The sequence below is a fragment of the Malus domestica genome, chromosome 03 (assembly GCF_042453785.1).
Source record: "Malus domestica chromosome 03, GDT2T_hap1".
NCBI lineage: Eukaryota > Viridiplantae > Streptophyta > Magnoliopsida > Rosales > Rosaceae > Malus > Malus domestica.
The window spans coordinates 19,850,916-19,878,414 of record NC_091663.1 but is presented as its reverse complement, the minus strand read 5'-3'; the positions used below and the strand labels follow the sequence as shown (position 1 = coordinate 19,878,414).

Genomic DNA, 27,499 nt, shown 5'->3' with positions numbered 1-27,499 from the left:
TTTGCACGAATCGGTTGAGAGCTTCTAGTCATACATTAGTACCTAAGAAACAAGAAACAAAATTAGGTCAGAAACTTAAACAAAGTCAAAAACAAAGTGAAATAAAAGAAACAAAAACAATCCAAGGGATTAGCAAATTTGCTAATCCCCGGCAACGGCGCCAAAAATTTGATGCGAAATATATTAAGCACACAAATTAAACCCTCTTTTGACAAATGTAGTAAAGTATGTAAGTAGGGATCGTTCTAGACCGGGGATTAGGAGGGATTGCTAAACACTTGGAAACTGACTTAAAAACTCAAAAACAAAGTTTAAAACACTAAACTAGACTCAAAGAATGCAAAAGTAAAGGTTAAAACACTTAAACCTAAAACTCAAAACAGCAACTAGAAGGCTCAAAACTGCCTAAAAACCACTTTCTGGGCAGTTTTGAGCACCTACACTAATTTGGACGAAATTTGATGAAAACTTGAATCAAAATACTTAGAAACACAAATCAAAACACTTTCTAACTAATCTAAGACTTCAAATTAAAGGGAGATTTGTTTTGGACGAAAATTTAACACAAAACAGAAACTTGAAACTAAACAGATTGTAAAAACGATTTTGGTGAAATAGATGGATAAAAGGCTAGTTAGGAGGTTCTTCTCCACACATGTCACACTTGCAAACAAACGATTTTCAGTTGTTCTTCCAATAAATTATAAAGACTCAATGCCCCGAATTAACCGTGAATTGCACTAATTAACCCTCAGTTTTTCCAGAATTTATCAAGTTGGATGATTGCATACGACAACCCAAAACATTCCCTACAAGTTCCCTACATGAATTGCATAATAGAGATACAAGCAAGAATCATTACGTTCTATGAAAAACATAAGCATTGACGAAGCATTTGTTACTATGAATTGCATGAAACTTATGCTAAGAATTCATTCAACGCGATCGTTTTCAAGCGATCTTCACTACTTGTGATTATAAGGTTGTAACTATTAGGTGAAACTCCCTCATAATCTAGCATCATATTCATGCATGAAAACTAAGCGTGCACTCTCAATCAACATACATAAATAAGTATCAATCAAATAGATGAACGAATTGAATCCACAACTTATGAAATAACAACTGAATGTAATCGAATCAAATTACAAGCATGTACATGGTTTCGAATTACCCCCCAACTAAGGGGGTTTAGTTCCTCATACTCACAACACAAAGTTTATTGAATTGAAACATAAGAAAGATCACACCTAAAAATTCCAGCAATCTAAATTGCACAGCAGGAACATCTAAGAACCTTCCTCCTCTTCCTTGGTTGCGGCACAGGGGTTTGTGATGGTTTTTGGGGGTTATGGATGGTGTAGAATGGTGGAAAAGTGTGTAGGATAGGTGTATGGGACGGCTAGGGTGGTTTTGGGTCTGAAAATATGGTGAATGATGAAGGATAGGTGCTGTTGAAGATGGGGAATGGTTTCTGGCGTGAAGGATTAATTTCTGGATTATGGAGAGGGTTGTGATTCGGCCAAGGGAGGTAAAACATATATATATAGGCAGCCAAACCCTAAAGAAATCAGATTAGACAAATGGGCTAGGGTTTAGGTGCGGCTAGGGTTAGGAAATCCACCAAAAACTAGGGTTTCTAGAACATTAGGTGCGGCATGGGCTTAGGGTAAGTAATCAGATTTTTTTCATGTGAACAAGGCCTAGGTGCGGCTGATTAAGTGGGCTAGGGTTAGGGTTAGGTGCGGCATAGGTCCAAGAGGCAAAGATGGGTCATCCAAAAGCCCAAAGCCGAGAATAGAAACTCTCGAAATTGGAAACCTCCAAGAATAGAAACTTCCAACTTTAGAAACTTTGGTTGCCAATTCCGATTTAGGAAAGATCAACCCAAAATGGAAACTTTTAGGTTTAGCTTTCCTACTTCAAGTAGGAAACCTCAAATCTCGAACTCTTCAATTTCAACCCAACCTTGTGTTCCAAGCATGTCCTTTTCATTCCAAGCTCACTTTTTGCTCCAAAAGCTCCAAATTGCATCATTTCATGTAATATGTCCTTTAAACCTGAAAACACATGAAAGTAGCTTAAAAGACTACTTTAACGAAGAAAACATAACAAAGATGCATAAGAACTAGCTAACTAAGGCGCATAAATATGCTCCTATCAGTGATTATAAGGTTGTAACTATTAGGTGAAACTCCCTCATAATCTAGCATCATATTCATGCATGAAAACTAAGCGTGCACTCTCAATCAACATACATAAATAAGTATCAATCAAATAGATGAACGAATTGAATCCACAACTTATGAAATAACAACTGAATGTAATCGAATCAAATTGCAAGCATGTACATGGTTTCGAATTACCCCCCAACTAAGGGGGTTTAGTTCCTCATACTCACAACACAAAGTTTATTGAATTGAAACATTGAAACATAAGAAAGATCACACCTAAAAATTCCAGCAATCTAAATTGCACAGCAGGAACATCTAAGAACCTTCCTCCTCTTCCTTGGTTGCGGCACAGGGGTTTGTGATGGTTTTTGGGGGTTATGGATGGTGTAGAATGGTGGAAAAGTGTGTAGGATAGGTGTATGGGACGGCTAGGGTGGTTTTGGGTCAGAAAATATGGTGAATGATGAAGGATAGGTGCTGTTGAAGATGGGGAATGGTTTCTGGCATGAAGGATTAATTTCTGGATTATGGAGAGGGTTGTGATTCGGCCAAGGGAGGTAAAACATATATATATAGGCAGCCAAACCCTAAAGAAATCAGATTAGACAAATGGGCTAGGGTTTAGGTGCGGCTAGGGTTAGGAAATCCACCAAAAACTAGGGTTTCTAGAACATTAGGTGCGGCATGGGCTTAGGGTAAGTAATCAGATTTTTTTCATGTGAACAAGGCCTAGGTGCGGCTGATTAAGTGGGCTAGGGTTAGGGTTAGGTGCGGCATAGGTCCAAGAGGCAAAGATGGGTCATCCAAAAGCCCAAAGCCGAGAATAGAAACTCTCGAAATTGGAAACCTCCAAAAATAGAAACTTCCAACTTTAGAAACTTTGGTTGCCAATTCCGATTTAGGAAAGATCAACCCAAAATGGAAACTTTTAGGCTTAGCTTTCCTACTTCAAGTAGGAAACCTCAAATCTCGATCTCTTCAATTTCAACCCAACCTTGTGTTCCAAGCATGTCCTTTTCATTCCAAGCTCACTTTTTGCTCCAAAAGCTCCAAATTGCATCATTTCATGTAATATGTCATTTAAACCTGAAAACACATGAAAGTAGCTTAAAAGACTACTTTAACGAAGAAAACATAACAAAGATGCATAAGAAATAGCTAACTAAGGCGCATAAATATGCTCCTATCATTGGACACTAAGACAAACACATAGGTGCTCGAAAGAGTAATCGAATACACTGAACTACGATCAAAAGAGAGTTCGAACATACATGTCATGTATGAACTCTAAAGTTGCAATATGCAAAGTAGTCCTTTGACCTGAGGCATCATAGATGTCTAATGGTTAGGTCCTTGATCTTTGATCATGTCAAACGGCATTCCATCGGAGTGTCCACGGCATTGTTGGGGTCAAGCTATCTAGTCATGTAGGCATATGAATGCACAACAAGGGATCTCTAACCTTCCATGGTGGAAGGAGAATACTCTAAGATATGATTCTAAAGTCTTTGGCCAAAGCATATGAATATGACTTAGGAAGTTTGTTCCAAATCATATTCAAGGGAATCATATAGAGATGTATCACATTGGATAGTAGACATGAAACAAACTATCACTCAAACAATGTGATTAAGAGTATTGTATTAGAGAAGGACCGTATTGCATTGTAGTTGCAACTGGATAGGTTCTCCAACCAATTCTACTTAGCTTGGGTAACCATGACATACTGCTAGGTGTCACTCATGGTTTGTGGAAGCCCTAAATGATTAGCAAACACTAATCATTAAGGGAGAATTGAAATGTGGTTTCAATTTCACAATCGATCATTAAGAGTAACAATCGCCCACTACCTCGCTAATTGGAACCTAATGGATCGTACACCGAGTAAGGATGTATGTGAGGAAATTAAATGAAATGGATAAGCAATTAAATGGTTTAATTGAAGAATGGTCAAGATTAATTAATTAGTTAATTAATTTTACGAAAGGTTCGTATTGGGCTTTTAAGTTGGTTTTGGGCTTCGGGGCTCAAAAGCGTTTTGGTCCACAAGGCCCATTATGTTTAAGTTGTATGACAACTAAAACAAAATGGGCAATTAGCCCAATAACAAAGGTAAGGCCGGCCATAAGGGTGAGGGTAGCAAACTTGGATTAATTACAAGTTTGCCATTCACTTGAAATGAAGTATAAAATCAACTTTATAGCTTTATTTCTACTTAGGGTTTTCTTAAAGAAATTGGGTGAAACACTTTCTCTCATTTTTCTCTAAAGAGGCCGGCCACTTAGGGGAGGGATATCTAGCAATCTCTTCTTCCCTAAGTCATCCATATTATCTTCACAAAATACATCCTTGGTGTGGAGACTTAGAGACATCAAACTTTTGGTGTTTTGGAGAACAAATCCTCAAATCCTCAAAGAATCAAAGGAGCACTAAAAGGAGGAAAATCACAAGGAATATTCAAGGAGCTTGGAGGTGACTTGAAGGCCCTCCACTTGGGTGAATCCCTTGTGTAAACAAGGATGAGCTTCAAGGGTAAAGAAACTCTAAATCTTTACTTCTCTTTAATGTTGTTAAAGAGTTTATTGGTTCACCATATACTAGGCTTTGAAAGTCATGGGTTTTATGAATTGTTTTTGAATGCATGTCTACTTTAAAGTGTTAATAGCTTGCATATGTATTCAAATGTTCATACTTGTTCTTAGTTAGGACAAAATTTTTCCTTCATTTTAACCTTCAAGTTCTCCTTAAGTTAATGAATTGGATGGGAAAGCACATACAACAATTCAAAACATTCTCTAAAAGTCCCCTACGTGAAAAGCACAATAAAGGCACAATCAAAGATCATTAAGTTTCATGAAAACTATAAGCATTGACAAGGCAATTGTAACTATGAAAAGCATGAAACTTTTGCCAAGAATTCACTTAACACGATCGTTTATAAGCGACCTCCACTACTTGCAAATATAAGCTTGTAACTATTAGGTGAAACTCCCTTATATTTTAGCTTCAAATCCTTGCATGAAAACTAAGTGTGCACTCTTAATAAGTTATACAAGAGGTTAGAAACATGCTACCAATCAGAAAAGGAAAGTTCATGACAAAGAAGATAAGGAAAGTGCAAGAAAAGAGGAAACATTATCCAAAACCTTATCCAACCTTATCTTATCCAAACCTTATCCTATCTTATCCTAACCTAATCTTGTTCCACCTTAATCCTAGCTACAAGTGGACCTAAAAACCTAATTTCTAGAGGCCCTATCTGACCCTAAAAGGGTGCCACACCTTCCCCCCCTTTTATGCCTTCTAGAATACCCAAAATCAGCCATAAGACACTTAGTTTCTAGAAGGCCCAATTTTGGACGAAAATTCTTAAACCTATTTCTAATTGGATTCTGATTTTATTTGGCCCTTTTTCTCTTGGATTTGGATTGTTTAAGTCCATATCTGAAACCAATTGGGCTAGGACTTAAGTTCCCAACCTTTGCCGCAAGCCCTAAGGGCCCTAATCACTTGTATCTGCTAGGTTTAACCGTAATTCTAATTCCTAGGGTTTTTACCATGCTATATATATATGGACCTTAAGTTGCCGCACCCCCCGACACAGAACCTAAGCAGCCATTCATCATTCATCACATAAATTCGTCCATACACACCCTAGGGAGCAAAACACCCCAAAAACACCATTCTAGCGCCCAGAAAATACAAGCAGCGCTCCACCTTCTTCCACCCTCTTTGCCAAGTTCTCCACCACCTTCCAACCATCAAACACTCTTCCACACTCACCCTACACCCCTTGCCGTGCCTCTACAACCCCCCCCCCCCCCCCCCCCCCCCCCAAAAAAATCAAGTCTACATCATCAAAACAGCCCAGAAACCATCAACACCCAATCTGCCGCAAGTAAGGAAAAGGGACAGATTCACTCAATTGTTTGGCTCTTCATTTTGAGTTGTTGAACAATTTTAGGTGTATTCTATCTTATATTTCAATGTCTAATTCATGTAATCTTTGTTTTGCTTTAAGTATGATTGGCTAAATTTGTTTTGGCTAAGGGTGTATTCAAAACCATGATTATATATGTGAAATAAGTTGATTACTTCCAGTTATCGTTGCATAAGTCGTGAATACAATTTGCTTAACCGTTTGATTTAGAACTTATTCTTGTATGTTGATTGAGAGTGCACGCTTAATTTGCATGCTTGAATTTGGTGCTAGGATATAAGTTTGTTTCACCTAATCGTTATGAATTTATATTCGCAAGTAGTGAAGGTCGCTAGTCACGATCAGGTTAAGTAGATTCCTGGCAAGAGTATCATGCTTTTCATAGTTACAAATGCCTTGTCGATGCTTATGATTTCCAAAGAACGTAATGATTCTAACTTGTGTCTTTATCATGCTGTTCATATAGAGAACTTGTTAGGAATAATTTGTTTGCGATGCATATTCATCCAATTCAATGATTCTAGGGAAATCTGAAGGTTAATTTAAGCGGACCTAATTAACTTGGAGTGTCGAGGTTCATAACTTATTAAATTGATAACTGGAAATTGATTTACGTTGCATATATTTCATGTGTGGAGAAGAACCCCTTAGCTATTCCATCATCCATTGATTCATCACAATTTTGTCTTACAATCTATTTTCTTTACAATCTACCCATTTAATTTAATTTTGTCCAAACACAATCCCCCCATATTTTGTTGAGTCGTAGTCATTCAAATCTGGTTATTTTGTGTTTTTAAGCATTTGGAGTCATAAACACTTTCAAATTCGTCCAAATCAAATTCAAGTTTCTTTTTGAGTCAGTTTGATTGTTTTAGGCAGTTTTGAGTGTTTCAAATCTGTTTTGAGTCATAGTAGTCTTGTTAGAGTCTTTAAGTTTAGTTTTTGTGTTTTTAAATCAATTTATATTAGATTAGCACCCCTAGTTAATCCCCGGTTAGAATGATCCCTACATACATCATTACTACAATTGTCACAAATAGGGTTTAATTTGTGTGTCAACATAATTTTCACATCAAATCCTATGCTCATTTGATCTTCAATTTCGTCCATCTTCTTACCTCCAAGCATATGCAATCCATTTGATGCCCAAAACTGCTCCAAAAGGCTCTAAAATGCACATGTATGCATACTTTGTCCTTAAAACCTGAAATTGCACGAAAATAGCTTAAAATACTAAAATTACTAAGTACTAGCAACGTAAATGCAAGGAAACAAGCTAATTAAGTCGCATAAATATGCTCCTATTACCCCCTTGGCTAGGGGGGGATTTGAAACCATGTTTATGCTTGCTATATGATTTGATTACTTCTAATTGCGTTTCATAAGTTGTGAATTCAATTTGCTTATCTACATGAATTAAAACTGATTTGTGTATGTTGGTTGAGAGTGCACGCTTAATTTTCATGCATAAGTTTGATGCTAGGATATAAGGGAGTTTCACCTAATCGTTATGAACTTATATTCACAAGTAGTAAAGGTTGTTGATCATGATAGGAGCATATTTATGCGACTTAATTAGCTTGTTTCCTTGCATTTACGTTGCTAGTACTTAGTAATTTTAGTATTTTAAGCTATTTTCGTGCAATTTCAGGTTTTAAGGACAAAGTATGCAAACATGTGCATTTTGGAGCCTTTTGGAGCAGTTTTGGGCATCAAATGGATTGCATATGCTTGGAGGTAAGAAGATGGACGAAATTGAAGATCAAATGAGCATAGGATTGAATGATGATGTGAAGAATTGGATTCAAGACAAATAAAGAACGAAGTGTTCAAAATTGGAAGCCAAAGTTTCTAAAGTTGGAAGTTTCTATTCTTGGAGGTTGATGCGAAATATATAAGCACACAAATTAAACCCTCTTTTGTCAAATTGTAGTAGAGATGTAAGTAGGGATCGTTCTAGACCGGGGATTAGGAGGGATTGCTAAACACTTGGAAACTGACTTAAAAACTCAAAAACAAAGTTTAAACCACTAAACTAGACTCAAAGAATGCAAAACTAAAGGTTAAAACACTTAAACAAACCTAAAACTCAAAACAGCAACCTAATGACTCAAAACTGCCTAAAAACCACTTTCTGGGCAGTTTTGAGAACCTAACAAGAACTTGGACGAATTTGAGTGAAAACTTGAATCAAAACACTTAGAAACACAAATCAAAACACTTTCTAACTAATCTAAGACTTCAAAATAAAGGGGGATTTGTTTTGGACGAAAATTGAAAACAAAACAGAAACTTAAAACTAAACAGATTGTAAAACGTTTTTGGATGAAAAGGATGGATAAAAGGCTAGTTAGGAGGTTCTTCTCCACACATGTCACACTTGCAAACGAAACGATTTTCAGTTGTTCTTCCAATAAATTATAAATACTCAACGCCCCAAATTAACCGTGAATTGCACTAATTAACCCTCAGTTTCTCCACAAGTTATTAAGTTGGATGATTGCATACGACAACCCAAAACATTCCCTACAAGTTCCCTACATGAATTGCATAATAGAGATACAAGCAAGAATCATTAAGTTCTATGAAAAACATAAGCATTGACAAAGCATTCGTTACTATGAATTGCATGAAACTTATGCCAAGAATTCATTCAACGCGATCGTTTTCAAGTGACCTTCACTACTTGTGATTATAAGATTGTAACTATTAGGTGAAACTCCCTCATAATCTAGCATCATATTCATGCATGAAAACTAAGCGTGCACTCTCAATCAACATACACAAATAAGTTATCAATCAAATAGATGAACGAATTGAATCCACAACTTATGAAATAACAACTGAATGTAATCAAATCATATTGTAAGCATGTACATGGTTTCGAATCACCCCCTAACTAAGAGGGGTTTAGTTCCTCATACTCGCAAAGCAAATATACATAAATTTAGAAATTAAAACCCAAAGAAAGAAAACACCTAGAAGGCTCCAACTTGGCAGCAAGATCATCAATGATTTCCCTTTCCTCCTTGCTGCGGCAGAGAAGTTTAGAACAGGTTTTGGGTGGTATTTAGGGTGTAGAATGGATGGGGAATGGTAGGGAAAGGTTTAGGGTTGATGGGGGTACGGCTAGGGATGATTTTTGGGCAGAATTTTGGGACTTTGGTGATGGGAAAGTGCGGCAGAATGCAAGGGCAGATTTCTGGCGTGAATGATTGTGTATGAGAGGTGGTGATCTGATCTAGGGGTTATAATGAGTATATATAGGCATCCAAAACCCTAGGGTAATCAGATTAGGGTTTCTAGAAGCCCAAATCCACCAGAAATTAGGTTAAAACAATCAGATTTTTAGTGGGAATAAGGCCTAAGGTGCGGCTAGGGTTAGGGTTTAGAGATGGGCCTATGGTGCGGCAATGTCCAAGAATGTAAGGATGGGTCATCTAGAAGCCCAAAGCCAAGAATAGAAACTCTCACAAATGGAAACCTCCAAGAATAGAAACTTCCAACTTTAGAAACTTCGGGTTCTAATTCTGAATTCTTTGTTCTTCACTTTCTTTTCTTCATTTCTTAAGCTCCCTTTGACCTTCAACTCGTCCATTTCATCCCAACCTTGTGTTCCAAGCATGTCCTTTTCAATCCAAGCTCACTTTTTGCTCCAAAAGCTCCAAATTGCATCATTTCATGTAATATGTCCTTTAAACCTGAAAACACATGAAAGTAGCTTAAAAGACTACTTTAACGAAGAAAACATAACGAAAATGCATAAGAACTAGCTAACTAAGGCGCATAAATATGCTCCTATCAAATTCCCCCACACTTAGCTTTTGCTAGTCCTCGAGCAAAACAAACAAAAGAAAGAAAACAAAACGAAACAAACTAACCAAAACAAAGCCTAAACCTTCCAACGTTTGCCTCAGGGATTTCCAATGCACATGACATGTTAAAGATTGTTATCCCCACAGATTTGAGTCATCTTTACACAAGCACATACTTAATTAAAGCCACTACTCACTAGTTCACAAGTAATCAATTAAAACAATGCTTTGAATGTAGTAACATGCCTTAGAGAATTCCCTCAATTCCTTACAAGATATACACTCTATTTTCACTCAGATTTTCTAACTCCACACCCTACACTAGTCATATGTGAGAAGATTGATGTAGATATGACAACGAATGCTCACATATATGTATCACAAAGAACGCAATTTCTAGAGTTAAGAAGCATGTTTAGATATGATCTCATGAATGGAATGCTACTACTTAGATGCGAGAACCAGTGACACCATATGCTCATACCAAATTCAAACTCCACAGATTGAAACACATAACACTCAAGATAGAAGTTAAGGGTTGTAATGGGGCTCGGGGTATTGGTTAACAAGGAAAGGATAAGGAAAACAAACGTTCTTCAAGCGATAGTAAGCAAAGCAATGAAATTGAGACTTAGAATTCACTTAGATTGCAGAAATTAACTTTAACACACAAGGGGGATACTTAAACAACTCCTTAGGGTCAAATTCATTGTTTTGGACCCTTACTTCAACCAACAATACTTTGGAAGTCTTTGTCTCAACTTTTCAACTCTTTTTTTCATACTTCTCATACTCTTTCTTCATTTTTTTTCTTTTTCCACGAATTTTTTTTTTCTTTTTTTTTTCTTTTCTTTCCACACGTGCCTATGGCACACAAAATCACAAAAGAAATACTTCCCCCACACTTGTTTTCTGCCAACATAAATCAAAAGGAATTCAATTTGAATCATGCTTTACTATGCTTTAAGAACAAGTTATGGATGGTCCTAATCTAGGCTAGGTGAGGATAATGTGGGTTAACAACAACATAGGCTAAACAAGGCTCAACGGGGTTAAACTTAAACATAAAATGATATGGGATACACGGCAGTTTGGCTAAGGTGGTGGTAACTACACAACTTTATCTTGAATATGTGTTATGCAAATCAATAACATGCTTTGAATGAAATGGGCATGAGTTCTAGCATTTGGAACTAAATGATGAAACGCCTTCTAAATAGTAACCAAGCAAGGAATAATGAGATCATGCAACGACTTAGAAAACAAAGAATGCACAGATTTTAACTCTCCAAATAAACGTTTAGGCTCAAGTCTCACAAGGTTGTAGCGTTAGTTTGAGTTCCTTCCTTCAAGCATGTTACAAAAACTGATTTTTTTTCTTTTATGATTGCATGTGAATTCATAAGTTATAACCACAACCAAGCATAAACAAAGAGTAAATCAAACTTTCATCCATGTTAATCACTCTCTTTAACAGTCATGCACTTAAAAACCAAATCCTCATCATTGTGTTGGAAGGTACCCTAAGACACAAACAAACACACAAAAACAACTCTTTTTGGGTTTTTAAAACAAATTTTTCAAATTTTTATGTGATTTTCGGATTTTTACTTCAAAACACACTAAAACACACCAAAACTGCTCAAAAACACTTAAAAACAGCAAGGAACAAGTCTCCAAGTTAAGGGTGATAAAATCCCACGAATTTGCATTTAAAACACTTAGTTACCCCCCCATACTTAAATCAAACATTGTCCTCAATGTTTCAAGCATAAAATCACACTAAACAAAAAGAAACACACAAACAGCAACTAAAACAACTAAATAGGCAGATTCGAAATAAATAACAAAGTGAAGAGTTTAGGAACGCAAATCTGGAATTGAAGTAATTCCTTGGTCTTCCTTTGTTGAATTGCATGGGTTGCCTCCCAAGTAGCGCTTTCCTTAACGTGGTACAGCCGGACGAAAAACACAATCATGCCCCATTGGAGCCCACGGCATGGAGTGGGATCTCCTCCACAACCTGCCCCACAAAGTTCTTGTACATTGCATCCTTGAACGGAAATGGATAGTGATGTTTGTTGATGGGTGCGTTGTGTTGCCTAAGGTTCATGTTCATGCGCCCACCATCGGAGATTTGCTTGGGTGCCTGCACCAAAGAAGGAAACCACCTCTCAACTTTAATGGGAATTGGATTTGGACTAGGTGCCTTACCTTGGTGTTGTGATGAAGTGGCAGCAACATGAACTTTTTTTCTCATGGTGTTCTCGGCCACATTGGGTATCTTAAGGGCAGTGGCCGTGGGGTCCTTATGCTCTACTCCAATTCCCTCGTCTTGCATGGCTCTTGATGCAACCTTTGTGTTAGGGGCTGAATGGTCTGTCCCTATCTTTTCTATTGTATCCATAATACAACAAGAACGAACAACGTTAGGAGTCTCAATGGATTCAGAAATTTTAAAACAAATCATATCACCACCAAATGCCATAGTTACTTCTCCTTTGGCTACATCAATCTTGGTTTGAGCCGTTTTCATGAAAGGCCGTCCAAGGAGAATGGGCAATGAAGGAGCATGATCTGATTCATCCATCTCAAGAACATAGAAATCCGCCGGAAAGATCAAATGATTAACCTGCACCAAAACATCTTCCACAACTCCCTTTGGATATGCATTAGATCTATCGGCCAATTGCATGATTACACCATCATTTTTTAACTTGCCTAGGTTCATAGATGCATAAATTGAATATGGCATAACATTTATGGATGCACCTAAGTCTAACATGGCAGATTTGAACCTAGTATTACCAATGACACAAGGAATGGTGAAACTACCCGGATCTTTGAATTTAGGAGGTAGTTTACGTTGTATCATGGCAGACACATTCTCACTTACCTGTACCACTTCTTTCTCCCGAAAACGTTTCTTTGTTGTACAAAGCTTCTTCAAACACTTGGCGTACTTCGGGATTTGCTTGATTGCATCCAAGAGAGGTATGTTAACTTGAACCTTCCTAAATGTCTCTAGAACATCTTTTTCCTCCTCTTCATTCTTGAATTGCAAAAATCTGCTAGGAAAGGGCACATTGGGTGGAATAATGTTAGAATTAACCAAACTTGGACTCATCTTACCTAGGGTGGACAGATTGGATGGCTTAGGGGCCATGGGTGCTTGCGGCAAAGGTGGTGCTACCTTTGCCGTGAGTGGACTTGGTGTCTCCTCTTCATATTTCAACGTTTCATCCTCTTTGGGACCTGATTTTGGTGGTGTAGGACCTGCCCCAACTTCTTTTCCACTCCTTAGCATGATTGCATTGGCGGTTTCAAAACCTCCTTTTCGATTCGCAATGGTTGAACTAGGAAGCTTTCCTTGTTCTCTAAACTGCCCAACAAACTCCGCAATCTGCCCAATTTGCTTCTCCAATTGATCTACCCTAATGTTCGTGCTTTGCATTACTTGGGTTTGCTTTTCCTGCCCATGAGTCAACTTGGTTAGTATCTTAAGAAGTGCATCATTGTCAAGAGACGTACCTGAGGCACTTGGGCCAGATTGTGGTTGGTTTTGATTGGGTGTGTACGGCTTGGTGAAGAACCCCGGGGGTTGTTGCCTAAAGCCTCCTTGGTTTTGAGGTTGTTGGGGCTCCCTCCACTTGAAATTTGGGTGGTCTCTCCAACCGGGATTATATGTGTTTGAATATGGATCGTTCCTTGGTTGGTTGTGACCTTGAAACCCAATTGCATGGGCGCTTTCCCATCCACCATTTTCAATCAACTGTGGACACTTTTCAGAGACATGTCCTTGGATGGAACATACGCCACATACAATTGGTCCTTGCATCTTCATGCCCTCGGCCATCTGAGACACAAGAGAAGTAAGATTAGCCAATTGTGAATGAAGATCGGAAGTTGTACTTACCTCATGTACTTGGTGCCGTGGGGGTCCCCTTTGGCCTACTCCCTCATATTGTTGAGCGTTCAACGCTCGATTAGAGATCAAGATCTTGGCAGCCATGGGTGTTTTGTCCACCAATGCTCCCCCCGCCGAAGCATCAAGCATTTGACGTTCTAGAGGTAGGAGACCCTCGTAGAAATATTGCAAAAGCAACTCCTCCTTCATCTGATGTTGTGGACAAGAAGCAACAAGTGATTTAAATCATTCATAATATGTAGGAAAAGACTCACCTTCTTCTTGCTGAATTCCGCTTATCTTTTTGCGTAGGAGGATGATGCGAGAAGTTGGAAAGAACTTCTCCAAGAACGCTCTCTTCATACTCTCCCAAGAAGTGACAGTGCCGGGAGCTAACTCGTATAACCAATTCTTGGCTTTATCCATCAAAGAGAATGGAAAAGCCTTCATCTTCAAGATACATCCGTCATACTAGAGCAAACCACTTCAAATTCTTTCAAATGTTTGTTAGGATCTTCCATGGACAAGCCATGGTATTTAGGAATATGATGAAGCAAACTTGACTTTAATTCAAACTCGTCCGTCTTGCCTTGGGCAGCCGTGGGGTATTGGATGCACAAGGGTGCGGCATTATCCAAACCTGAGGCGGAAAGCTCTTTGAGTGTACGGTTGTCCACCGCCATGCCTTGGACCTCTTCAAATATCCCTGCCGTGGCCTCCTCCTCTTCTTGTACGTTTTCTTCAAGGTCAGATTCGGAATTGGGTGGATGGTGTTCTTGCTGGTTTCTAGCTCTTCTCAATTTCCTCTCAAAGTCGTTGTCAAAATCCAAGATGTTCGCACGAATCGTTTGAGAGCTTCTAGTCATACACTAGTACCTAAGAAACAAGAAACAAAATTAGATCAGAAACTTAAACAAAATCAGAAACAAAGTGAAATAAAAGAAACAAAAACAATCCAAGGGATTAGCAAATTTGCTAATCCCCGGCAACGGCGCCAAAAATTTGATGCGAAATATATAAGCACACAAATTAAACCCTCTTTTGTCAAATTGTAGTAGAGATGACTAAAATCTGTGTAAGTAATGATTTTTAGCATGTCATGTGCATTGGAAATCCCTAAGACAATTGTTGGAAGGTCTAGGTTGTGTTTTGTTTTGTTTTGTTTTGCTCGAGGACTAGCAAAAGCTAAGTGTGGGGGAATTTGATAGGAGCATATTTATGTGACTTAATTAGCTTGTTTCCTTGCATTTACGTTGCTAGTACTTAGTAATTTTAGTATTTTAAGCTATTTTCGTGCAATTTTAGGTTTGAAGGACAAAGTATGCAAACATGTGCATTTTGGAGCCTTTTGGAGCAGTTTTGGGCATCAAATGGATTGCATATGCTTGGAGGTAAGAAGATGGACGAAATTGAAGATCAAATGAGCATAGGATTGAATGATGATGTGAAGAATTGGATTCAAGACAAATAAAGAACAAAGTGTTCAAAATTGGAAGCCAAAGTTTCTAAAGTTGGGAGTTTCTATTCTTAGAGGTTTCCATTCTTGATAGTTTCTATTCGTGGCTTGGAAGTTTCCTAATCTTTCCTCACCTATGTTCCAGCAACAAAGGGATTCCAAAACATATTAGGGCACTTAATTGGTTGTTCTAGAAACCCTAAACCTTCCCTAAAGTCCTTGCCGCACAAAAGCATCCTTTCTTTCCTATTTTCTGATCTTAAAACCACATTCCCTTTTATTCAAGCAACCAGCTGCACCTTTCCCCTCTTTCTTACCTATTTTCTGACCCAAAATTACATTCCCCTTTGTTCTAAAGCCTTGCCATACAAGGGGATAGGATTCTTACCTATTTTGTGCCTCAAAACACATTCCTAAATCTGTCCTACAATTTCTGCCGAATTTCCCCTTCCTTTTCTCTTTAATTCTTGCACCTTACTTGCCTATTTTCCATTGATTTCTGACTTTTAATTATAGGACAAAATAGCTAAGTTATTTCTTTCCCCAAAACTTATAAAAACCGTGCCCTAGCCCTATATAAAACCCCTTTATGCCGCAACTCTCTTCTCTTCTAATCAGCCATTCCACACTCCACCCTTCACTATAACCAACCTATATCCATCCACCACAACAAATCACCACAAAAACCTTCAACCATCCCTTGTGCCTGATATGAGCATATTTATGCGACTTAATTGGCTTGTTCTCGTGCATTTATGTTATGTTTTGTTAGCTATTTTAGTGTTTAAAGTTACTTTTGTGTGTTTTCAGATTCTAAAGGCAAAGTATGCATTTTGGAGCAAAATGGAGCTTGGAATGATTATCACATGCTTGGAGCAAAATGAATGGATGAATTGGAAACTTGAAGAAAGTAGGATTCCTAATCAACGAAGGATTCCTAATTGAAGAATGATTCCTAATCAACGAAGGATTCCTAATTGAAGATGGATTCCTAATCACTTGAGAAATCCTAGAAGAACAAGGATTCCTACTCCAAGAAGGATTCCTACTTGAAATAGGAAAGTTAAGCCAAGATTTCCTACTTTGGTTTGACCTTTCCTAAATGTTCCTAAGTTTTATCAACTTTGAAGGCATCCTAAGCATTCTAGGACATCAAATACACATTCCTTGCATAAAAACATACCTTGCCGCACCCCCTTAACCTTTCCTCTTCCTTGACGTGCAAGGGAAAGGGTCCTTTCCTTATTTTAAGCATTAAAACACATTCCTAATGTGTTTTAGGACCTTGCCGCATATCCCCTTGCCTTTCCTTTAATTTTTTGATTTGATTTCCTATTTCTAGAAGCTTTTGACTTAATTTCTGATTACCTACATAGCCTAGGGTTTTTAATTTCCTAATTCCTTTAAATAAACATCCTTGTGCAACCACAAAGATCCCCATTCACTCCCATTCACGCCAGAAACACCATCCCACTCTCTGCCGCACCTTTCCTTCACCATTCACCATATTTTCTGACCCAAAACCACCCTAGCCGTCCCATACACCTATCCCAGCCATAAACCCATCGTTCTACACCATCCATAACCCCCAAAACTCACCCATTCGTGTGTCGTAGCAAGGAGAAAGAAGGAAGGACTCTTGGATGCTCAAGCTTCATCGTTGGTGCATTCTAGGTGTAATTCGTTTTATGATTTCAATGTTTAATTTCTTTTCCTTTCGTTTTGCTATGAACATGAGTGGCTAAACCCCTATTGGTTAGGGGTGATTTCGAAGCCATGACTATGTGTGCAATTTGATTTGATAAATTCCAGTTATGAGTTCTTGAATCATGAATGCAATTGGCTTAACTGTGCGAGTAATAACTTATTTGTGTTTGTTAATTAGGGGTCGACACTTAATTGGCTTGCATGAATATGATGCTAGAATATAAGGTTGTTTCACATAATCGTCACACACTTATATTCATATGCAGTGAAGGTCGTTAGTCACGATCGCGTTAAGTCCAATTCCTAGCATGAGTGACATGATGTCATAGTTGCAAATGCTTTGTCAATGCTTATAGTTTTCATTGAACGTAATGATCTTTGATTGTATCTTTATTATGATGTCATGTAGGGAACTTTTGAGGAATGCTTTGGGTTGTCGAATGATGTCATCCAATCCAATAACACAAGGAAAACTTGAGAATTAACTAGTGATGTCATGGTTAATTTGGGGCATTGTCATTCATAATTCAATGAAGGAATAACTGGAAATCGAGTCGTTTGCATACTTGTCATGTGTGGAGAAAGAGCCTCTAACTAATCCATCATCCATTTAAAACCCCAAAATCGTTTTCAAATCTGTTTTTACTTTGCAATCTGTTTTGTCAGTTTATTTTCGTCCAAATCAAACCCCCATTTATTTTGAAGTCCTAAATTAGTTAGAAAGTATTTTGGTTTATGTTTTAAGTGTTTTGGTACAAGTTAAAACCCAAATTCGTCCAATTTGGTGCTTTGTGTTCAAAACTGCCCAGAAAGTGTTTTTAAGGCAGTTTTGAGTCTTTTGGTTGCTGTTTTGAGTTTTTGGTTTGTTTTAGTGTTTTAAACTTTAGTTTTGCATTCTTTGAGTCTAGTTTAGTGTTTTAAACTTTGTTTTTACGTTTTTAAGTCAGTTTTCAAGTGTTTAGCAATCCCTCCTAATCCCCGGTTTAGAACGATCCCTACTTACATACTTTACTACAATTGATAAAAAGAGGGTTTAATTTGTGTGTTTAATTATTTTACGCATCAAATTTTTGGCGCCGTTGCCGGGGATTAGCAACTTTGCTAATCCCTTGGATTGTTTTCTTTTCATCTATTTTAGTTTGTTGAAGTTTCTGACTTGTTTTGTTTCTTTGTTTTTAGGTACTAGTGCATGACTCAAAGTTCCCAACCTGTTCGTGAGCATATTTTGGACTTCGACGACGATTTCGAGAGAACTTTGAGGAGGAGGAGGAACCAACAAGAGTCTAACCCACCTAGCCCGGAACCTGACCTTGAAGAACAAGTTCTAGAAGAGGAGGAGGATCCCACGGCACAAGTGGGTGAAGAAGAGCAAGGTATGGCCATGGACAATCGTACACTGAAGGAGCTTTCCACCTCGGGATTGGATAATGTCGCACCCTTGTGTATCCAATATCCCATGGCTGCTCAAGGTAAAACCGAAGAGTTCGAGTTAAAGTCAAGTTTGCTCCACCACATTCCAAAGTTCCATGGGCTGTCCATGGAGGATCCGAACAAACATTTGAAAGAGTTTGAGGTGGTTTGCTCAAGCATGCCTCCGGTTAACGTTGACGAAATTATTTTGAAGATGAAGGCTTTTCCATTCTCTTTGATGGACAAAACCAAGGATTGGTTATACGAATTGGCTCCCGGAACAGTTACGTCTTGGTAGAGTATGAAGAGGGCATTTTTGGAGAAGTTCTTCCCAACTTCTCGAATCATCCTTCTTCGTAAAAAGATAAGCGGTATTCAGCAAGAGGAAGGTGAGTCTTTTCCCACCTATTATGAACGTTTTAAATCACTTGTTGCTTCTTCTCCACAGCATCAGATGAAGGAGGAACTACTTCTCCAATATTTTTACGAGGGGCTCCTACCACTAGAACGTCAAATGCTCGATGCCTCGGCGGGTGGAGCATTGGTAGACAAAACACCTATGGCTGCCAAGATCTTGATTGCTAATCGAGCGTTGAACGTGATGTGAAAATTAAGTTGACACACAAATTAAACCCTATTTATGACAATTGTAGTAATGATGCAAGTAGGGATCTTTCTAGACCGGGGATTAACTAGGGATGCTAATCAACACAAATAAGACTCAAAAACACTAAACTAGACTCTATAGACTCAAAACAGCAAATAACAACCAAAAAGACTCAATTCTAGACCTAACAAGTGACTTGGACGAAAATAGGACTTCAAAGACTCAAAAGACTTAAAAGAAACAAGTTTTGACTCTAAAAACAAGACTTAAAAGTAAGGGGTTTGGTTTTGACGAAAATTGAAATTTAAAACATAAACTTTGAAAACAAACTTTAACAAAAACGATTTTGATGAAATAGAATGGTGAAAGACTAGTTAGAGGGTTCCTTCTCCACACATGAAACATATGCATACGACTCGATTTCCAGTTCCTCTTTCAACAAAACATGAATGACAATGCCCCAAATTAACTAGATTGCACCAATTAATTCTCAGATTTCCCTAGATTCATTGAATTGAATGGAATACGCATTACAACCAAATTATTCTTATCAAGAGTCTCCTTCCTTCTCCTTTGCAAACTCACGGCACAAGAGGGATGTTTGGGTGAATGGTGTAGTGAAAATATGGTAGAGGGTGGTCACTAAATGGTGCAGCAAAGGATGGTATTTATAGGCTGAAATTCGCAGCCCCTATGTAGCAAAGGAAAAGGATTTAAAGGCCTAATTTGTATAGGATAATAACACACAATCCTTGAAGGAAAAGGTTAAGGCTTTTAGAAACCAAGGGGGAAAGGAATAATCAGGTTTCTAGAAGTTCTAGAAAGGTTTGGGGCGTCACTTTTGTAGGACAAGGGATAAGGCCTTCTAGAAAGGTTGTTTTGTGGCTGATTTCTAGAAAAACAAGGGATAAGGTGTGGCACCTTTGTAGGAAGGGATAAGGCTTATAGAAATCAGGTTTTAAGCATCCTAATATAGCTAGGAATCCTCCCAAGTAGCTGAAATATAGGTGGATTAGGATTAGGATAAGATAGGATAGGATTGGATAGGATAGGGTTTGGATAATGTTTTGGATAAGGTTTCTTCACTTGAGCTGATTCTTTGGCTTCAACTTCCCTTCTTCAAGTAGGAAACCTTGTTTGAGTAGGAAACTTCAATCTTCTAGGAATCTAACTTCAACTAGGAATCCAACTTCAACTAGGAATCCATCTTCAACTAGGAATCCATGTTTGACTAGGATTTCATCTTCAATTAAGCACTTTCCCACTTCAATTAGGAAACTTTTCTTCTTCAAGTCTTCAACTTTGAAACACAATCCTAGCTCTTCAATCCTTCAAATTCGTCCATTCTTTGTGCTCCACATGCATGAGCTCCATTCTAGCTCAATTTTGCTCCAAAATGCTCCAAATTGCATCTTTTTGCTTACTTTGTCCTTAAAACCTGAAAACACATGAAAATAGCTTAAAAGACTAACTTAACTAAGAAAACACAACATAAATGCATAAGAACTAGCTAACTAAGGTGCATAAATATGCTCCTATCAGAACGCTCAACAATACGAAGGAGTAGGCCAAAGAGGACCCCCACGGCAACATGTTCATGAGGTAAGTTCCACACCCGACATTCGTTCACAATTAGCTAATCTTACTTCCATTGTTTCACAGATGTCCGAGGGAATGAAGATTCAAGGACCAATGGTGTGTGGTGTATGTTTTATCCAAGGACATGCCTCCAAAAAGTGTCCTCAACTCATTGAGAATGGTGGATGGGAGAGCGCGAATGCCATTGGATTTCAAAGCCAAAATCAACCGAGGAACGATCCATATTCCAATACCTACAATCCCGGTTGGAGAGACCACCCAAATTTCAAGTGGAGGGAGCCACAACAATCCCAACCGCAAGGAGGCTTTAAGCAACAACCCCCGGGTTTCTACACCAAACCATACGCAACCCCTCAAGTCCAACCACAATCTGCCCCAAATGCTTCAGGTACGTCTCTAGATAATGATGCACTTCTTAAGATACTAACCAAGTTATCTTAGGGGCAAGACGATCACACCCAAGCAATGCACAACACGAACATTAGGGTGGATCAATTGGAAAAGCAAATTGGGCAGATTGCAGATTTTGTAGGGAAGTTTCGAGACCAAGGCCAACTTCCTAGTTCTACCATTCCAAATCCGAAGGGAGGGTTTGAATCAGCCAAAGCGATCACCCTATGAAGTGGTAAGGAGGTTGGGGCAGGTTCTTCATCAAAAACAGGTCACAAAGAGGATGAAATGTTGCAAATGGAAGAGGAGGAATCAAGTCACCCCACGGCAAAGGTGGAAGTACCTTTGCCGCAAGTGTCCATGGCCCCTAAACCTTCAAATCTGTCCAATAAGGGTAAGAATGTGTTAAATTCAATTCCTACTAATGTTTTTCCTTTGAATGTCCCATTTCCTAGCAGATTTTTGCAATCAAAGAACGAAGAGGAGGAAAAAGATGTTCTAGAGACATTTAGAAAGGTGCATGTTGATAGGAGCATATTTATGCGACTTAGTTGGCTTGTTCTTGTGCATTTATGTCGTGTTTCCTTAGTTATTTTAATGTTTAAAGTCATTTTCATGTGTTTCAGATTTTAAGGACAAAGTAGGCAAGAAGATGCATTTTGGAGCATTTTGGAGCAAAATGGAGCTTGGAATGCATGTCACATATTTGGAACCAAGGTTTGGACGAAATTGAAGACTTAAAGAGGCTAAGAATGTGAAGAATTAGTGTACAAAGGATCAAGAACTCAGCCACAAAAGGACACACATCCTTGCCGTGCAATCCACATAGCATTCCCTTTGGATTCCCATGCATGCTTAATCATCCTTGTCCCCTAAAATATTTCTGATTTCATGCCTTAATACACTCAATTGCTGCATACCTCTTGTTCCCTTCACCCATCAGATTTCACACAACTTTCACAACCATTCCATGCACCAATTGATGCTCCATCATCCACATTTGGGATCCAATGCCGTGTGCAACACATGTTGCTGCACCTTTGACTAATTTCTGAAACATTTCACCTCCCCTTTTCATTTCCATGCAATGAACACAATCATTCATGCTCCCTAGCTGAAATACCACTCCATTTTACCCTCCATACTTTGCATCATTGCTCCATTTTCATCCTTGGACCATTGCACACCACAAATTCACCCTCCTTGCTGTGCATTTCCCCCACAGCCTAATCTGATTCTCTAGGGTTTTTGGGGCCTATATATACTTGTTTACAACCCTTGGCAAAGGGTTCAACCTCCCATATTCATCATTCATGCAGAAAATTCGTCCATACTCACCCTAGGCAGCAAAACACCCCAAAAATAGTGCCCAGAAAACATAACAGCCACTCCACCTTATTCCACCCTCTTTGCTGAGTTCTCTACCATCCTTCAACCATCAAACACTCTTCCATACTCACCCTAAACCTCTCCATACCATTCCCCATCCATTCTACACCATAAAACTACCCAAAACATCTTCACAACCCAATCTGCCGCAAGCAAAGAAGGGGACAGATTCACTACGATTGTTTGGCTATTCATTCTGAGTTGTTGAACGATTTTAGGTGTTTTCTATCTTATATTTCAATGTCTAATTCATGTAATCTTTTTTTTGCTTTGAGTATGATTAGCTAAATTCGTTTTGGCTAAGGGTGGATTCAAAACCATGATTATATATGTGAAATAAATTGATTACTCTCGGTTATCGTTGCATGAGTCGTGAATACAATTTGCTTAACCGTTTGATTTAGAACTTATTCTTGTATGTTGGTTGAGAGTGCACGCTTAATTTGCATACTTGAATTTGATGCTAGGATATAAGTTTGTTTCACCTAATCGTTATGAATTTATATTCGTAAGTAGTAAAGGTCGCTAGTCACGATCGTGTTAAGTAGATTCCTGGCAAGAGTATCATGCTTTTCATAGTTACGAATGCCTTGTCGATGCTTATGATTTCCAAAGAACGTAATGATTCTAACTTGTGTCTTTATCATGCTGTTCATATAAAGAACTTGTTGGGAATAATTTGTTTGCGATGCATATTCATCCAATTCAATGATTCTAGGGAAATCTAAAGGTTAATTTAAGCGGATCTAATTAACTTGGAGTGTCGAGGTTCATAACTTATTCAATTGATAACTGGAAATCGATTTAGGTTGCATATATTTCATGTGTGGAGAAGAACCCCTTAGCCATTCCATCATCCATTGATTCTTCATAACTTTGTATTACAATATGTTTCTCTTACAATCTGCCATTTAAGTTTATTTTCGTCCAAATCAAATCCCCAATTATTTTGAATTCCTAGATTAATTGGAAAGTGTGTTGGTTTATGTTTTTAAGTGTTTTGGTACTAGTTAAAACCCAAATTCGTCCAATTTGATGCTTTGTGTTCAAAACTGCCCAGAAAGTGTTTTTAAGGCAGTTTTGAATCTTTTGATTGCTGTTTTGAGTTTTTGGTTTGTTTTAGTATTTTAAACGTGAGTTTTGCATTCTTTGAGTCTAATCTAGTGCTTTAAACTTTGTTTTTACATTTCTAAGTCAGTTTTCAAGTGTTTAGCAATCCCTCCTAATCCCCGGTCTAGAACGATCCCTATTTACATACTTTGCTACAATTGATAAAAAGAGGGTTTAATTTTGTGTGTTAACTTATTTTTCATATCACATGTCAACATTCCCCTCCTTGATGCCATAAAGCAAATCCCGAAGTATGCCAAGTGTTTAATAAGCTTTGTACAACAAAGAAACGTGTCCAGGAGAAAGAAGTGGTACATGTAAGCGAGAATGTCTCCGCCATCTTGCAACGCAAACTACCCCCCAAATGCAAAGATCCGGGGAGTTTTACAATTCCGTGTGTCATTGGTAATACCCGTTTCACATCTGCCATGCTAGATTTAGGAGCATCTATTAATGTCATGCCATATTCTGTTTATGCATCTATGAATCTAGGAGCACTTAAACATGATGGTGTAATCATACAATTGGCCGATAGATCTAACACTTATCCAAAGGGAGTTTTGGAAGACGTTGATAGGAGCATATTTATGCGACTTAGTTGGCTTGTTCTTAAGCATTTATGTTGTTTTTCTTTAGTTATTTTAGTGTTTAAAGTCATTTTCGTGCAATTTCAGGTTTAGAGACGAAGTATGCAAAGAAGTGCAAAATGGAGCATTTTAGAGCAAAATTGAGCTGGAATGGAGTGTATGCTAATGGAGCACAAGGAATGGATGAGTTTGAAGGTCAAAGGAGCTTAAGAAATGAAGAAATGAAAGTGAAGAACAAAGAATTCAGATTTGGAAACCAAAGTTTCTAAAGTTGGAAGTTTCTATTCTTGGAGGTTTCCATTTTCGAGAGTTTCTATTCTTGGCTTTGGGCTTTAGATGACCTAAACCCCAATTCCTTGTGGACCCTAACCCTAGCCGCACCTAGGCCTCTAGAATATCTGATTTCCATGCCTTGCAAGGCATTCTAGAAGGCCCATCTCTAAACCCTAACCCTAGCCGCACCTTAGGCCTTATTCCCACTAAAAATCTGATTGTTTTAACCTAATTTCTAGTGGATTTGGGCTTCTAGAAACCCTAATCTGATTGCTAGGGTTTTGAAGTGCCTATATATACTCATTAAACCCTTTTGGCCGGATATATCACCTCCCATATACATCATTCACGTCAGAAACAAAGAGGTTCTCTTTGCCGCACCTTTCCACCACCATATTCCATATTTTCTGCCCAAAATCATCCCTAGCCGCACCACCCATCAACCCTACACCTTTCCATACCATTCCCCATCCATTCTACACCATAAATACCACCCAAAACCTGTTCTAAAGTTCTCTGCCGTAGCAAGGAGGAAGGAGAATTCTTGGATGCGCTTGCTGCCAAGTTGGAGCGTTCTACGTGTTTTCTTTCTTTGGATTTTAATTTCTAAATTTATGTATCTTTGCTTTGCGAGTATGAGGAACTAAACCCCCCCTTGGCTAGGGGGGGGATTCGAAACCATGTTTATGCTTGCTATATGATTTGATTACTTCTAATTGCGTTTCATAAGTTGTGAATTCAATTTACTTATCTACAAGAATTAAAACTGATTTGTGTATGCTGGTTGAGGGTCGACACTTAATTTGCATGCATGAATTTGATGCTAGGATATAAGGAAATTTCACCTAATCGTTATGGACTTATATTCATAAGTAGTAAAGGTTGATGATCTCAATCGCGTTAAGCAAATTCTTGGCATAAGTTTCATGCAATCATAGTAACAAGTGCTTCGTCAATGCTTATGGTTTTCATAGAACTTAATGATTCTTGCTTGTATCTCTATTATGCAATCATGTAGGGGACTTGTGGGGAATGCTTTGGGTTGTCGTATGCAATCATCCAATTCAATAACGTTAGGAAAATCTGAAGGTTAATTTAAGCGGACCTAATTAACTTGGGGCGTTGAGAATTCATGGGTTATTGAAAAGCAATTGGAAATCGTTTTGAATGCAAGTATAACATGTGTGGAGATGAACCCCTTAGCTAGCTTTCTATCCATTCAATTCAATCAAATTCGTTTTAAAATCTGTTTTGATTTACAAGTTTATGTTTTGTTTTCAATTTCGTAAAAACCAAATCCCCCTTTGTTTTCAAGTGTCAAATTAGTTAGAGAGTGTGTTAGTTTGTGTTTTTAAGTGTTTTGAGTCAAGTTAAAACCTATTTTCGTCAAAATCTTGTTTAGAGTTCAAAACTGCCCAGAAAGTGGTTTTAAGGTAGTTTTGAGTGTTTTTGTGTTATTTTGAGTCTTTTGGTTTGTTTTGGTGTTTTAAGTTATAGTTTTACATTCTTTGAGTCTAGTTTAGTGTTTTAAACTTTGTTTTTACGTTTTTGAGTCAGTTTTCAAGTGATTTAGCAATCCCTCCTAATCCCCGGCCTAGAACGATCTCTACTTACATACTTACTACAATTGATAAAAAGAAGGTTAATTTGAGTGCTAGTTAATATCATATCAAATTTTGGCGCCGTTGCCGGGTATTAGCAACTTTGCTAATCCCTTGGATTGTTATTTTCGTTTTTCTTATTAGATCAGATTCTTATGTTATTTTGTTTCTTGTTTTAGGTACTTGTTTATGACTCGGAGTTCTAATCCGGTTCACGAACATATTTTAGACTTTGACGACGATTTTGAGCGTGAGTTGAGACGAAAGAGGAAGAACCCGGAACCTAGTGAATCAAGTGCAAGTTCCGAGTCCGTTTCTGAATTTGAAGAGGAAGTGGAAGACATGGCAGTGGACAACCGAACGATCAAGGAGCTTTCCGCTTCGGGATTGGATAATGCCGCACCTCTGTGTATCCAATACCCTAGGGCGGCTCCGGACAAAACTGCCGAGTTCGAATTGAAGTCAAGCTTGTTACATCACATTCCGAAGTACCATGGGCTGTCCATGGAAGATCCGAACAAGCACTTGAAGGAGTTTGAAGTCGTTTGCTCAAGCATGACTCCGGTGAACGTGGATGAGAGCATCTTGAAGATGAAGGCCTTTCCCTTTTCTCTCCTAGAGAAGGCGAAAGATTGGTTGTACGAATTGGCTCCCGGAACTGTCACATCATGGGAGAGCATGAAACGAGCTTTCTTGGAGAAGTTTTTTTCCAACTTCTCGAGTTATTCTCCTACGAAAAAGGATAAGTGGAATTCAACAAGAAGAAGGTGAGTCTTTTCCTACATACTATGAACGTTTTAAATCTCTTGTTGCTTCTTGTCCACAGCATCAAATGAAAGAGGAGCTTCTTCTGCAATACTTCTACGAGGGACTTCTACCAATCGAACGACAAATGCTAGATGCCTCGGCGGGAGGAGCGTTGGTGGACAAGACCCCTACGGCAGCAAAGACTTTGATTGCCAATCGAGCGTTGAACGCTCAACAATACGAAGGTGTTGGACAAAGAGGCACCACACGGCAACACCAAGTGAATGAGGTAAGTGCCATAACCGAACTTCAAAATCAAATGGCTAACCTTACTACTTTGCTTTCTCAGGTTGTGGAAGGGCCAAAAGTTCAAAATGTAAGTGCGTGTGGCGTATGTTCCATGCAAGGACACCCTACGGACAAGTGCCCACAACTGATTGAGAACGGAGGGTGGGAGACCCTAAATGCCGTGGGATATGGCAACGAATACCAATCACGTGGTGATCCGTTTTCCAATACTTACAATCCCGGTTGGCGTGATCATCCGAATTTCAAATGGCGAGACCCCCAACAAGGCCAACAACAAGATGGATTTAGGCAACAACCCCCGGGTTTCTATCAAAAGCCGTTGGCACCACCACAAGCCCAAGCACAACCTGCCCAAAGCAATGCAGGTAATTCAAGTGATAATGATAAGATTTTTCAATTACTTACTACTTTGACGCAGGAAGTCCAAACTCAAAACAAATAGAGGCAAAGCCAAGACAAGAGGGTGGACAACTTG

The 27,499-nt window shown here is 38.5% G+C and overlaps 1 protein-coding gene across 1 annotated transcript in view; it reads left to right on the top strand.

The window, feature by feature from the left end:
- LOC139194231 (uncharacterized) overlaps nt 1-21,857 on the top strand; it is a 61,216-nt gene extending 39,359 nt beyond the window's left edge. The window contains exon 2 of the mRNA XM_070818594.1: nt 21,635-21,857. Within this exon, the coding sequence (XP_070674695.1) occupies nt 21,635-21,741 (107 nt within the window). The 3' untranslated portion in view covers nt 21,742-21,857. The remainder of the gene's footprint in view (nt 1-21,634) is intronic.
- The last annotated feature ends 5,642 nt before the right edge of the window (nt 21,858-27,499 follow it).